Here is a 12,883-nt window from a genome sequence, read left to right on the forward strand (position 1 = left end):
GTGCCCGCCCAGCTGTGTCTTTCCCGGCTGCGGGCTCCCCGCCAGCTCCGCTCTGCCGTGAGCCGAGGGCCCGCCCTGCTCAGAGCCAGCACCTGAGCCGCGGGCAGCCGGGGCGCGGGGCCAGGTGGCTCTGGCCACGCGGAGGCAGCCGGAGCTGCGGCTGGGAGAGCCCATTGCTCAGCGCGGGGAGAGGCAGCAGCCGCAGGCGCGGGGGAGGGGGAGGCAGGGAGCAGGGGAGGGGGCAGAGCCGCCGCCGCCGCCGCCGCCTGGGTACGCAGAGAGCCGGGCAAACATGGTCGCTGCTCACGCTTCCCATTCGTCCTCCTCCAGCGAGTGGATCGCTTGCCTGGATAAAAGGTACCAGCATCTTCCCGGGAGCGGGCGTGCGAGGGGGCCCCGCTGTGCCTGCGGCCTCAGCTCCCCAGATAAGCCCGGCTTACACGGGCGGCGTGCAGGTCGTAGGCAGCGTGCCTGGGGGGAGCCGTGGGGCCGTTCGGGGGCTGGGAAACTGCCCATAGGAAGGGTTGGTATATGCACCGGCGGGAGAGGGGGTTTAGTGCCATTGTAAGAGCCCAGCGGGTCTCGTTGCCGTGGGATTCTGGTGCCTAGGAAATATTGCACGTGGTGGAGGTGAAATGTATCAAAGTCCCCCCTCCCCCCGGCCCGGGTTCCCGTGGTTGTTGGTCTAGGGCTGCTGCTGGCGTTGCATGGGTTGCCGAGAGGTGCAGGAGACAGAGGAATCAGTAAGCTGCACACGAGCATACCTCCAGCGCTGATGATAAAAACCTAGTGTGGGCATTATGGGAGAGGTTAAACCCCGCATTGATGGGGAGTGGGACTGTGGTCTAGGTCTTTTCTAGCTCTAACTTCTCTGATCCTAAATAACATAAGGGTTGGTGCACTCTCGGTTAATAGCTCCAGTGGATGCTTTGAATGACTGCATATTGGGATTACAGTATAAACCTTCTTGTGAAGCTTTCAGTTAATAGACTGTAATGGTCTAAAAGTCAACCCCAACTACTTGCCTTCTGAATGCCTAGGGTAGGTGAAACCCACCCATTAGGTTTGTTGTGTTCACAGGCCCTGTTCCACATGTGGATGAAGGTTTGCATGAAGGAATCCTATCAAGATCATCCTTATCTCCCCACAGATCTCCCTTCCATCATCCATGGGGGGTGGGGGGGAGAAAAGGAGACCTCCATTCTGCTACCCCATTCACCAGGCTGAAAAAAGAAGATCCTCACCACCCTAGACACAGATGAAGGACCCTTGGCTTGTAGAAACTTGTATAAATACAAGTTTTCTCTGCAGTCTCTTTAAAGAGCATATCAATGGACTGTAATTGTTCCCAAAACACTGACAGGATAATTTTCTGTTGGATCAGACTGTAGGCCTAGTAGTAAACACTAAACAGTTAGTACTTATACAGTTGATAGATTTCCACTCCATACGGCTAAATGCAGTGCCTTGCATAATGACAGGTTTCAGAGGAACAGCCGTGTTAGTCTGTAGTTTAACATGTAGTGTGACAGAAGGAGCCAGGGTAATTTAAAACTGAATGTAATCAGATTATCAAACCAAATTTTAAAAAAAAGAAGAATGGAACTTTAAATAGAGGTAGCAAAACATCTCAAACAAAATAATGTGTCTAAAATCTTCATGTTCCTCCTTGAGGTATTTGGCAAACTAGAACTAATAAAAAGCTAAAATGAGAGCATATTTTTAGCAAGTGAAGAACCTCTATAGTGACAAGTATATTACTTCATAGGGGCATGTGGGCTAGGATTACTGATGTTTTACTGCATAGCCTTGTTGATGACATTACTGAACACAGAGGCTAAACATCAGCACTTAGGAATAAGACACATAAGACATTATATGTTAATGTCATAAGAACAAAGCACAGGGAAAAGATGACAGTCAGAGGGACAAAAAAAAGTCACAAAATCCTGTTGTGTTAAGAATTTTTCATTGTTCCTGGACAGAATAGATCCTCAAGAAGAGGTGAACCCACATTTTGTTGCGTTCTGAAATAATTTGTCTTTTAAGGAGCCTGATCCTGTTTTCATTGAAGTCAGTGGGAGTCTTGCCATTGACTTCTATGGGAGCAAAAGCAGGCTCACTCTCTTAGCATTTTTCCATATGTCTTATCTGCATATATCTCAATAAAAGGTTGCTAAATCTGTTCAAATGTGTTTAATGTATTCAGCCTATGAGCAGTTCTTGTGATTTCTTTTACCCCAACGTGTGTCGTGAGAGAGTTCGAGACTGACATTTTTTTTCAAACCTTTAATTTTAAATGAATATACAGTATGTGTTCAGGGCAGGCTGAGTGTCTTTTATAGAATTCCATCATTTCACAAAACCAGAATACAGCTTTTATTCCTCTGTGGGTTTTAATTTGATTCAGGTATTTTTTCATTATTTTTTCATGCTTTGTGTGTATATAATAAGATCTTCTAAACTTTCCACAGTATGCATCCGATGAAGTGAGCTGTAGCTCACGAAAGCTTATGCTCAGATAAATTGGTTAGTCTCTAAGGTGCCACAAGTACTCCTTTTCTTTTTGCGAATACAGACTAACACGGCTGTTACTCTGAAACCACCCTTTTTAATGATGTACAGTGCTCACAACAATTAGATAACCCAAAGATTTCAGCTCTGTCATTATAATTCTGTGCTTTCCTGTGTGTTCGATATAACCTGCAGTGCCTTAGCTGACTGGTATGTTTGACTGCAGGAGCAGATCACAGAGCAAATCATGTAACTTTGCTATCCTGGTGTGTCAAGAATGTAATGATCTTGGCTAAGCTGTTTATGAATTATTTAGATATGAATGGGTGTTTTGAGGGCATATTGTACATAGGTACTTTTTGTATCTTTTGTTACCCTGTTAGACTTTAGGTCTCCATTATTTAGATCTAACAAGAATAAAATATCACATGTGGAACACTGATCTTGCAGTCCTTAATCAGGCAACATTTTCATTTATTTCACTAAGAGTTAGACTAAGACTGCACGGTAAGATCAGGCCAAAAATTTGATTCAGGATTTCCCGTCTGGCTCATTATATGTATGTTTGGGACCTAGCCAGCTCTTTATACCCTTCGTGATAAATGCAAACAGGAGTAGCACTGATAGTGATTGTGCAGACAAACTAAAGTGGAGAACTGGGATTTTGAAAGGGGAATACATGGTGATAGAAAGAAGGTAGCAGAAAGAAGAATGATCTCACTGATTGCCATCCTGGGCAATGTATCATTGCCTCAAGGAAGTAAGAACTTGATTGGCTTGTACTTAAGCAATAGTATGGATAGATCAGGTGGGTTATGACAACCATGTTTTATTTCTTTTAAAAAATATATAAGACTGTAAGGAAGCACTCTTGCTTTCTGTGTATGTAAGTTTCTAGTCCAGTTTTATATTTATAACAATTCCTTGGAAGGAACATCACAATGTTTCGCCCAGTGTTTTCTAGTTTCCCATTTCATAGTCCGTCTTCTGACAATGATAAATAAAAACAGCTTTTCCTGTCTGTCCCCTAAGGCCATTTTACAACTATGATAATTAATATTAATATGGGCATACTGTAATGTTGTAGCCTCTTTGCATTTTATAAGGTGCTCTGCTTGAAAATATCCATGCCAAAGGCAGGAGTAGCAAGGTGCTTCAAGTAAACTCAAGAAGGTTTGTTTTCTGTAATCACAAGGTTAGGACTTCCAGTTATACCAGCTTCCATTTTTACATATACAGGATTACAGTTAATTCTGTACTTATCTTCCTTTCTGCCTTCCCTTCCTTACACACCTACATAGGCAAAGTGAGTACACAAGCATTATGTGCCTGATGGTCTTTTCATGGCACACGAGTGCACTAGTAAATGATGTGTGGTATCCTCTCCTGCAACACCAGGGTTTTTCTTTTCTGGAGACATCTGGAAACCTGTCTGCACTGGATACATCTGCAGTTGTCTGTGTTGCTTCTTGCATATTGTTAGGTTTTGACCATTGAAGTCTTGTATTCCAAGCAAAAATCCACATAACAGCTTTCTCATCTCATTTGCTATTGCTCTCACCTTTCCCTTTGTCCTTGATACCCAAGGCCTGATTGTCTTTTATAGTAAGGTTTGTTTTACGCTGCCCTGGCAAACATGTTGGCATTGTCAGAGCAGTATAAAGGGTAGAGCTGGCTGGAAAATGAACTTTATTTACATTAATAAATTATTTTTTGGACTGTAAAAATAAAATCCAAAAACTGTGAAATGTTTCATTTTTCGTATTGTTGCTTTTTTAAAAAAAATCCCAAATACTTTCCTTGAAAATGAAAAATAGTGACAAATGTCAGTTTTGATTAAACCACATTTTTCAACAAATTTTAATTGAAAAAGTTTTAATCAAATCTAGTTAAGGAGCCTTATTTAAGGAGAACTGAGAATTGTGTCCTCAAAAACAAAGTGGTCATCAATGATCTTTCATCAGTGAGTTTTCACTATTCTGTTTTTCAATATTTTTTCACTATTTTTCACTATTCTAGATGACATTATTTTTTTAATCATAGGAATGCAGGGCAGGAAGGGATCTCAAGGGGTAATCTACTCCGTCCCCGTCCCCCACACTGAGCAATACCAAGTATTCCTAGACCTTCCTTGACATGTGTTTGTTCAACATGTTCTTAAAAATCTCCAAGAATGGGGTTTCCAGAGAAAGGTTAACTGTTTTTTCAAGTTCACACAGCAAGTCAGTGGCAGAGACAGGAAGAAAACCCATGTCCCTGAGCAATCAGGCTTTTGCCATCTCCACGAGCTATAGAAAGTGTGCTTCTCAAACAATTACTTCAAAAAGCAGTTTTAACCTAAGCTGTTCAACTGCCAAACACCTATTGCTAAATTATTCTAAATGAGCAACAGGGGCAAAATAAAGTACCAGCCCAGCTGCCAATAGGAAACATACAAAATAGCTGATATAAATTGAAAATCTACTGCCCAAAATGTGTATTTCCTAGAAACTACCATTCCCTACCCATGTTTATTCTTCACGCATTGAAATAAAATTCAGGCTCTCAGGTTTAGTCAAACTTGAAATTTGTACTTCATAAATTATTACATTTAAATTACTCGATAAATGTCAGACTATTCATTTAAGAATACTGGCCCTGATTCTCAACTTCCTCACTCCAGCGGCAGTGTAATGCATTAACTTCAGTGGAGTTACACAGGTCTCATGTCAACAGACCATAGAATCACAGATATGTAGGATTGAAAGGAACCGCGAGAAGTTTTCACGTCCATCCCCCTGCAGTAAGGCTGGACAAAGTAAACCTAGACCTTCCCTGACAGATGTTTGTTCCACCTGTTCTTAAAAACCTCCAATGGTGGGGATTCCACAACCTCCCGTGGTAACCTATTCCAGTACTTACCACCTTGATGGTTAGAAAGCGTTTATCTCCCTTGCTTCAGATTAAGCCGATTACTTCTTGTCTTACCTTCAGTAGCTATAGAGAACAATTGATCATCATCCTTTTTTACAGCCCTTAACATATTTGAAGACTTTTATTGGGTCCCCTCACAGCTTCTTTTTTCAGGACTAAACCTACTCAGTTTTTTCAATCTTTCCTCATAGGTCAGGTATTTTTAAACCTTTTATCATTTTTATTGCCCTCCTCTGGATTCTCTAATTTGTCCACGTCTTTTCAAAAGTGTGGTGCCCGGAACTGGACATCGTACTCCGCTGAGGCCTCACCAGTGCCAACTAGAGCAGGACAGTTACCTCCTGTGTCTTATGTAATGACATTCTTGTTAATACACCTCAGAATATTATCCTATTTTGCAACTGAATTACATTGTTAACTGGTATTCAGTTTGTGGTCCACTATAAGCTCTAGGTCCTTTTCAGCCATACTACTGCCTAGCTAGTTGTTCCCTATTTTGTATTTGTGCATTTGATTTTTCCTTATCTTCATTTCATCTTGTTAATTTCAGACCAATTCTCCAATTTATTAAGGTCATTTTGAATTCTAATCCTGTCATCCATTGCGCTTGCAACCCCTCCCAGCTTGGTGTCATCTGCAAATGTTATAACTGTACTTTCTACTCCATTTCCAAGTCATTTTAATGAAAATATTGAAGAGTACTGGACCATGCAAAACTCTTGTGGGACTCCATTAGATACATCCTCCCAGTCTGACAAAAAACTATTCATAACTACTCTAAGTATTTTCTTTCAACCTGTTATGCACCCATCTTATAATAATTTTATTTAGACATTTCCCCAGTGTGCTTATGAGAATGTTATTTAGGACTGATACAAAATGCAAGATTTAATTTTCTCCTTGTTGTTTATGCATCTTGATACTTATTGTACATTACAGCTCGTGTTGTGTTACTCCCTTTATTCTGTTATCATTGTAACTGTATTTTGCATTATAGCAACTCTTAGTATTCTTACTAATTTTTCAATAGAGTTAATGCACATTAACTTTAATGGCTTTAGTGGATGATCTTTGAATTAAACAGCTGTCAAAATTTATATATGACCATGTAATCTTCCAGAAGTTATCTTATAGTTTCTGTAAAGTTAAAATATTTATTAACTTCAGCATTAAGCTAGACTATGTATGGGCGCAGGGGCAATGAGGATAAAGCTCTGTTCATGGATTCTCATGGCTAGAGTTTATATCGGAATATTTTTGTCACTAAATCATATCGTTCTGTTGTACATTTCAAACAATGTTTATCTCCACTAGTCTTCACATTAAAGCCCTCAAAATGTCTATTATAAAGCAAATGTGCCATTTAATGTAATATTGTCTAGCTCCACTCTGATCAGAAGGAATGGTAACTGTCTTTGAGCTCTAGTTCATATTTATGAGAGCTCGTGTTTAATTCAATGACATTTGATCTGTATTTTAGTTTTAAAGTGTGCATTATGTGGAATGGGTATTTTCACAAATGAAAGAGATAAGTTTCCTTTTAATTTTAATCTCTTTCTTTAATATGGAGTGTATTTGTCATTTTCCTAAAGGTAACCTTATTATGAAAAAATAAAACAGATCTATATTTTCCTGTAGTTGAAACTGCAACTGCTGCACTATTCAAATAACGAATTTCTACCTGGAGATAAATCTCTATGAATGTCATTACTCAACAAGTATATTTTTCTCTCGCTGTTGTTACAGCTTGAAAGCTGACCTTTGAGTTGGAAGAAAACGCTATTTATTGTTCAGCAGAATAGCCTGAGTGTATACGGTATTTGTTTCCATGCCAAATGGTTATTCAAGGGATACTGCCAAGTAGTTTGAACTTAATATGTAGCGTTTCAGTTTTGCAATATTAAAGGTGTTTGATACAAAATATTGGTTTTTATTGTACTATTCCCATGCACTATTGTAAATCCCAAAACTTGAGTCCTGGGCTAGTGCTGATAAATCATTAAGTGAAAGTGGCTATAAAGAGACCAGTCTTGCTTTATTTATCCTGTTGAGTCAAATGGAAAACCTAGGTAAACAAACAGCATACTGGAAAAGAGCTGTAGCTCACGAAAGCTTATGCTCAAATAAATCGGGTAGTCTCTAAGGTGCCACAAGTACTCCTTTTCTTTTTGCGAATACAGACTAACACGGCTGCTACTCTGAAACCTTTTTTCAGAAAGACAGTCTCTGCTCTGAGACACTTACATCTAAACAACTGCGCTTACTGGTGTTTCCAGTTCTCATGAGTTTATTGCAAGTCTTGTGATATTTGGTATTTTTCATAAAGCCACAGCTCCTGGAGTCATGTGATAGATGATAATCTTAGGGTGTGGGTTTTTGTTTTTGTTTTTTTATTTCCTGGTGATGGGTATGTGTGTGTGTGGGGGGAGCTTGAAAACATGAACCCTAAAGACTTGGAAACTGAATGCCAATTACTCCCCCCTCCCCCCGCTTTGTTATTTTAAAAACATCTGATGATTTTGGGAGGCCAAACTCATGACTTTTTTTAGTGCTTGGGATTGGCAGTACTGCCTCACTAGGTGCTGTGCACCTCCTGGGAGGGGCTGAGTGTCCTCCCTTCCGTTAAAGTTAACACCATCTCCTGACATGACATCATATTTCAAGTCCCATCTTTCATTCTGTCCTCGTATACCTACCTCTCTCAGAGCATTTATATATCAGAGAGTCAAAGGGAAACATTAGCAGCCAGTCAGTGAGCCCCAAAACTGTCTGGAAGAGAAATGTGCTTCATTGTTCTCCGACTCCCACGTGATGTAGGGGACGATGTAGGGGACAGAGAGCATTCTCCTGCTGCTGAGATTCTGCTGCTGTCTTCTCCTTTCCTCCTCCCTGCCAGAAGGTGGGTGGAAGTGGGTACATAGGGCACAGAGAGCAGCATCTGGTGGAAAAGACTACCCCTGCTGCTTTTTGCAGCTACTTCAAAGCAAAATATACTTTAACACCAATAAAATGAGCAGGGTTTTCAGCTGTAGTGGTTAGTTGTACTCGTCAGCTCATTCAGTTTGTGTTTATGGTGTTGGAAATAACTGTTGCAGTTTTAGCCCATGGAAGGACTAGTTGCATTTGTGAAGGACCCTGTTGTGTCATTTTTCTGTGTCTAACAGATTGTAGACTCTTAAGGACAAGGACTCTGATTTCTGTGTCTTGTACAGCACTGAGCAACATACAAATAATTAATAACAACACAGCCAAAATATTAAAATCTGTTTTCTGAAAAGTGATATATGCTGTACACTAAGGGAAATACTTTCCCAGATTATGTACAGCTGAGTAGGAGCATCAACTCTCCCTTTTTGTGTGGTTTTTTTAACCTTGAACTTGAGTAGCTGTTTTTCAAGATACAAAATATTCTCCTTAAGTTATGCTTCTAAAGGGCTTTTTCTAATGTCTGTTATATAAACTTTCTTGCAAGGAGAAATGTCAGGTATATTACCTGAGATGCTGATAATCAAATAAATCAAGGCTAAAATGTCTTTAGAGGAGAGAGATTGACATAATTGAACAGGGTTATGTCATTCTTAATGATGCTGTCACTTGTGTGTGCATGCTGTGAAGTGGTTATGCAGTCTAACCAGGCAAGAAACTGGGGAGAGAGGAATAAGAGGGTGGCGGATATGAAAATGTTACTGTCAGATAAACTCTGTGCCATTGTTCTGAAGAGGCAAATTAATTATGTAATATAAATAAATAACAATTAAAGTCTTCAGTGGATAAGCAAGGCAAGAGAGTGTATAGTGGACTGATAGGAAAATACAAAATTCTGACAATGTAATGCATGATTTCCTACTCTGATTTTCATCATTTTGTGTTGCTGTTTCTTTGTTTTGTTTTTTACAATATTGTCCATACTGAAAAATTGCATGGATTGGGGTAGTCAGAATTTAATATCATGAAGGAAGAACATCAAGGAGGCCTACATGCAATTTCCCTCATTTTCCAGAACACTGCTCCTGAACTGACCCAGAGGAGTTGTTACAGAATGGCACAAGATACTTTCCATCCCCACCCGCCCCGCAGCCCCTCAGGCCCAGGATCAAAGAACCAACCCAAATCTTGAAGTGGGGTGCAGCCCATAGTGGTGTGTTGTTGCATGATCTGTAGACTACCAGTCTGATATTGAATTTTTTTTTTATACTTTTCTATTAATGCTGAACAGTGCCAACCTTCTCTGCCCATTTGTGGCTTCTGGGCTTTTCAGAGCAGTCTTTATCCCATCCATGATGTGCTGTTGCTCAGCTGTAAAGTTCCTTACTGGGAAGTTCCCTGCATACTTTGGGGGACCTGGGGGAAATTGGAAAGCTGGCTCCCCCACAGAGATGTTTCAGTTGAGAGATGAAAAACTGTATTGTTAAGCTAGCAATGAAGACAAAGTTCAACATTTCTTCATTTATATAACTTAAATTTTATTTTCCCTTTTTTCTCTAAGTGGGGCAACAGCTCAGCACTTCCATTGCATCCTGGATATTCACAAAGATGGAAATAATCCTAGAAGCTACTATACTATTATCTTCAAAATAGAATGCTAAGGCTCAAGGTTTATTGTTTGCTTTGTTTTGAACAAACAATCGGGCAGTATGAAGAATTGGACAATAGTAGTAGGCAAACTGCTAAAACGATTAGGGTTTTAAATTTCATTGTTAGATAGAAATTGCAGAAATGCCTTGGATAGCTTCAGTCCAATTTCTGGGAGTGAAAACATTATGTGCAAATGGATTTGCAAATGGATTAAACTTTATTTTTAAGTGAAATTTTGTGTCAGAATCCTATGGTACATGGCAATGTATAATCTAGTGTAGAATCAGGACTAATAGTTCGGAAGTTAGAACAACAAATATCGGAAAGAATCAATATTCAAATTTAATTAAATTTTTAATGTCAGAAGATCACCTTCTCACTGATTTGAATCGTAATTACTTCTACACATTTAGACATGCTCTCTTTTGGGCTGTTTTTCATTCTCTTCCATGAGGCATGCCAGAAATTGGCTGAGAAATACTATGTGCAAAATATAATTTCTGCTATGTCCAGTCTGCGCATTGACGCCACACAACTAGATTTAACTGAAAAATATTGTATGAAGAACTAGTCTCCTGCTTTTTCTGGCTATGATGTTTTATCATCCTACAAATAGATTGTGTCAATAAACATTGGCTGCTAATGATTACAAATTCTCCTTTGTGGACTTAGCCAAGCATTTCTCAGGTGGCAATTTCTAAATCGTGCTACCTCCACCTTTTTTTTTTACTGCTTTGCTCTGTGACCATAGTTAAAGATAGGATGCCCTAAGAGAAGTAAAGCATTGCTAGAGTCTGTCAGGTGAAGTGTTTCTATTGCATGTCTTGCAATGGTGGAATAGGATAGTACACAGAGCATGCTGCGCTTCAGAACTGTAGTTAATGTGTATTGTAATACTCCCCTTCATTTGTCTTTTTGGGGGGGGGAGGATGAGAGGGCGTATTATATTCTCATTATAGCATTTACATTGTTTTTCCTAGTTCTCACTTCACTCCATTAAACTCTTTAAAGCAATGGTTTGTGGACCACCCATGATCAGCAGTGCATTGCCAGATGGTCCATAGACCTTCTTTCTCTCACATTGGTTGAAGAGTCTGTCTTCAAGTGGTGATGCTATCTGATAGTTTTAGCCCAGTACAGGACTCTTTAAGGTTTGTTTAACACAAAGAAATGCTACTTCGTATGTTGTATGGGTGCTATGTCTTTTCTGTGCTGTGTTTCTTTGGTATAAATTCAGACAATCAAATTTAGAGACAGCATCAGTGTTTGTAGATTTCAAGGCCAGGAGGGACCCACTGTGTTCATCTAGTTTAATATAACACAGGCCGTAGAATTTTCCCAATATAATTCCTAGAGCATATCTAGGAAGGGCAGCAAACACACGAAAAGATATAGATAAATGCAAAGTGACATGAACAGATTAGAATGCAGGGACTGTGAGGAGTATTGATTAAATGTGAAGACCAACATCCTGGTACAGGAAATAAAAAGTGCATAGATACAAAATGCGGGAAACATAACCAAGCAGCTGGGACACCATAATGACACCCAGATACCATGGTGATGAGCATGGTATAAAAATTCAGGAAGATGGAGTACATATCTCATTAGAGCAAGATTATTTTCATATTGTTGACTTAAGAGCATTTTAATTTTACCCTCATGTAATCAAGCACCATAGTTACCTCAGGGAAAGGATGGAACTGGAATTGATGGAGGGGAGGAGAGATTGGAGAAGATGTGGCACTTGACTGCCTAGATTCATGGATTTTAAGGCCAGAGGGACCATTAGGATCATCTAGTACAGTGGCTTTCAACCAGGGGTTCTCTTACCCCTGGGGGTATGCAGAAGTCTTACAGGGGGTACATCAACTCATCTAGATATTAACTTAGTTTTACAACAGGCTACATAAAAAGCATTAGCAAAGTCAGTACAAACTAAATTTTGTATACAGACAATGACTTGTTTATACTGCTCTACATACTATATACTGAAATGTAAGTACAATATTTATATTCCAGTTGATTTATTTTATAATTATGTGGTAAAATGCGAAAGTAAGCAATTTTTCAGTAATAGTGTGCTGTGGCATTTTTATGTCTGATTTTGTAAGCAAGTAGTTTTTAAGTGAGGTGTAACTGGGGTGGGGGGTGTACGCAAGACAAATCAGACTCCTGAAAGGGGTACAGTAGTCTGGAAAGGTTGAGAGCCACTGACCTAGTCTGACCTCCTGCATAACACAGGCCACAGAACCCCACTTAGTAATTCTTGCATCAAGTCCATAACCTTTGTTTGAGCTATCATGTATATCTTTTAAAAAGGCATCCAGTGTCAATTTACTTCTTAACCTTCACTGAAATTCTTTTTTATCTTCTTACAACAGTACTACTGTCATCATTTCACAACACTATGGCTTCAACAGCAGGGGGAATATTTTGTCTTCAGCAATGGAAGAACATTGGTGTCACACTAAATTATCAGTGTTCCCTTTTAGATTGATATGAATGAGCCCTGCACTTGAAGCATAGAGCTAAACATGATTGGACTTACATCTGCTATTAGTTTTTCTTTCCTAATTACTGGACCAATTATTAACTTTCTAAAGACAGTTTTACAATAGTACTTAGTTAGATCTAACATTAAAACCTGCTTTATTTATTAAAATCAAATCAAATCTTCAAGCCCTTAATAAGATACCTTAAGAAAGGAAGTTAATTTATTTTATACTGTATTGACATTGTTCCTTGCTAGGCAGCTTGTACTTAGAGAATAGATAGATTGTTAATATTTAATTTCATGATGATTACTTTGTTAAAATACTTAAGCAGTCAGTGTAATCAAACCTGAGTTTCACTGGTGTTTTAAGGAATAAGTAATTGA

The 12,883-nt window shown here is 39.4% G+C and overlaps 1 protein-coding gene across 3 annotated transcripts in view; it reads left to right on the plus strand.

Annotated features, from left to right (window-relative positions):
- The first annotated feature begins 237 nt into the window (after positions 1-237).
- The window catches only part of RAPGEF4 (Rap guanine nucleotide exchange factor 4), a 227,678-nt gene continuing 215,032 nt past the window's right edge, over positions 238-12,883 (plus strand). For all 3 annotated transcript variants that reach the window (XM_073305859.2, XM_073305860.2, XM_073305869.2), the window contains exon 1: positions 238-357. In XM_073305859.2, the coding sequence (XP_073161960.1) occupies positions 293-357 (65 nt within the window). In that variant the 5' untranslated portion in view covers positions 238-292. The remainder of the gene's footprint in view (positions 358-12,883) is intronic.

This window comes from Lepidochelys kempii, chromosome 11 (genome assembly GCF_965140285.1).
Source record: "Lepidochelys kempii isolate rLepKem1 chromosome 11, rLepKem1.hap1, whole genome shotgun sequence".
Taxonomy (NCBI): Eukaryota; Metazoa; Chordata; order Testudines; family Cheloniidae; genus Lepidochelys; species Lepidochelys kempii.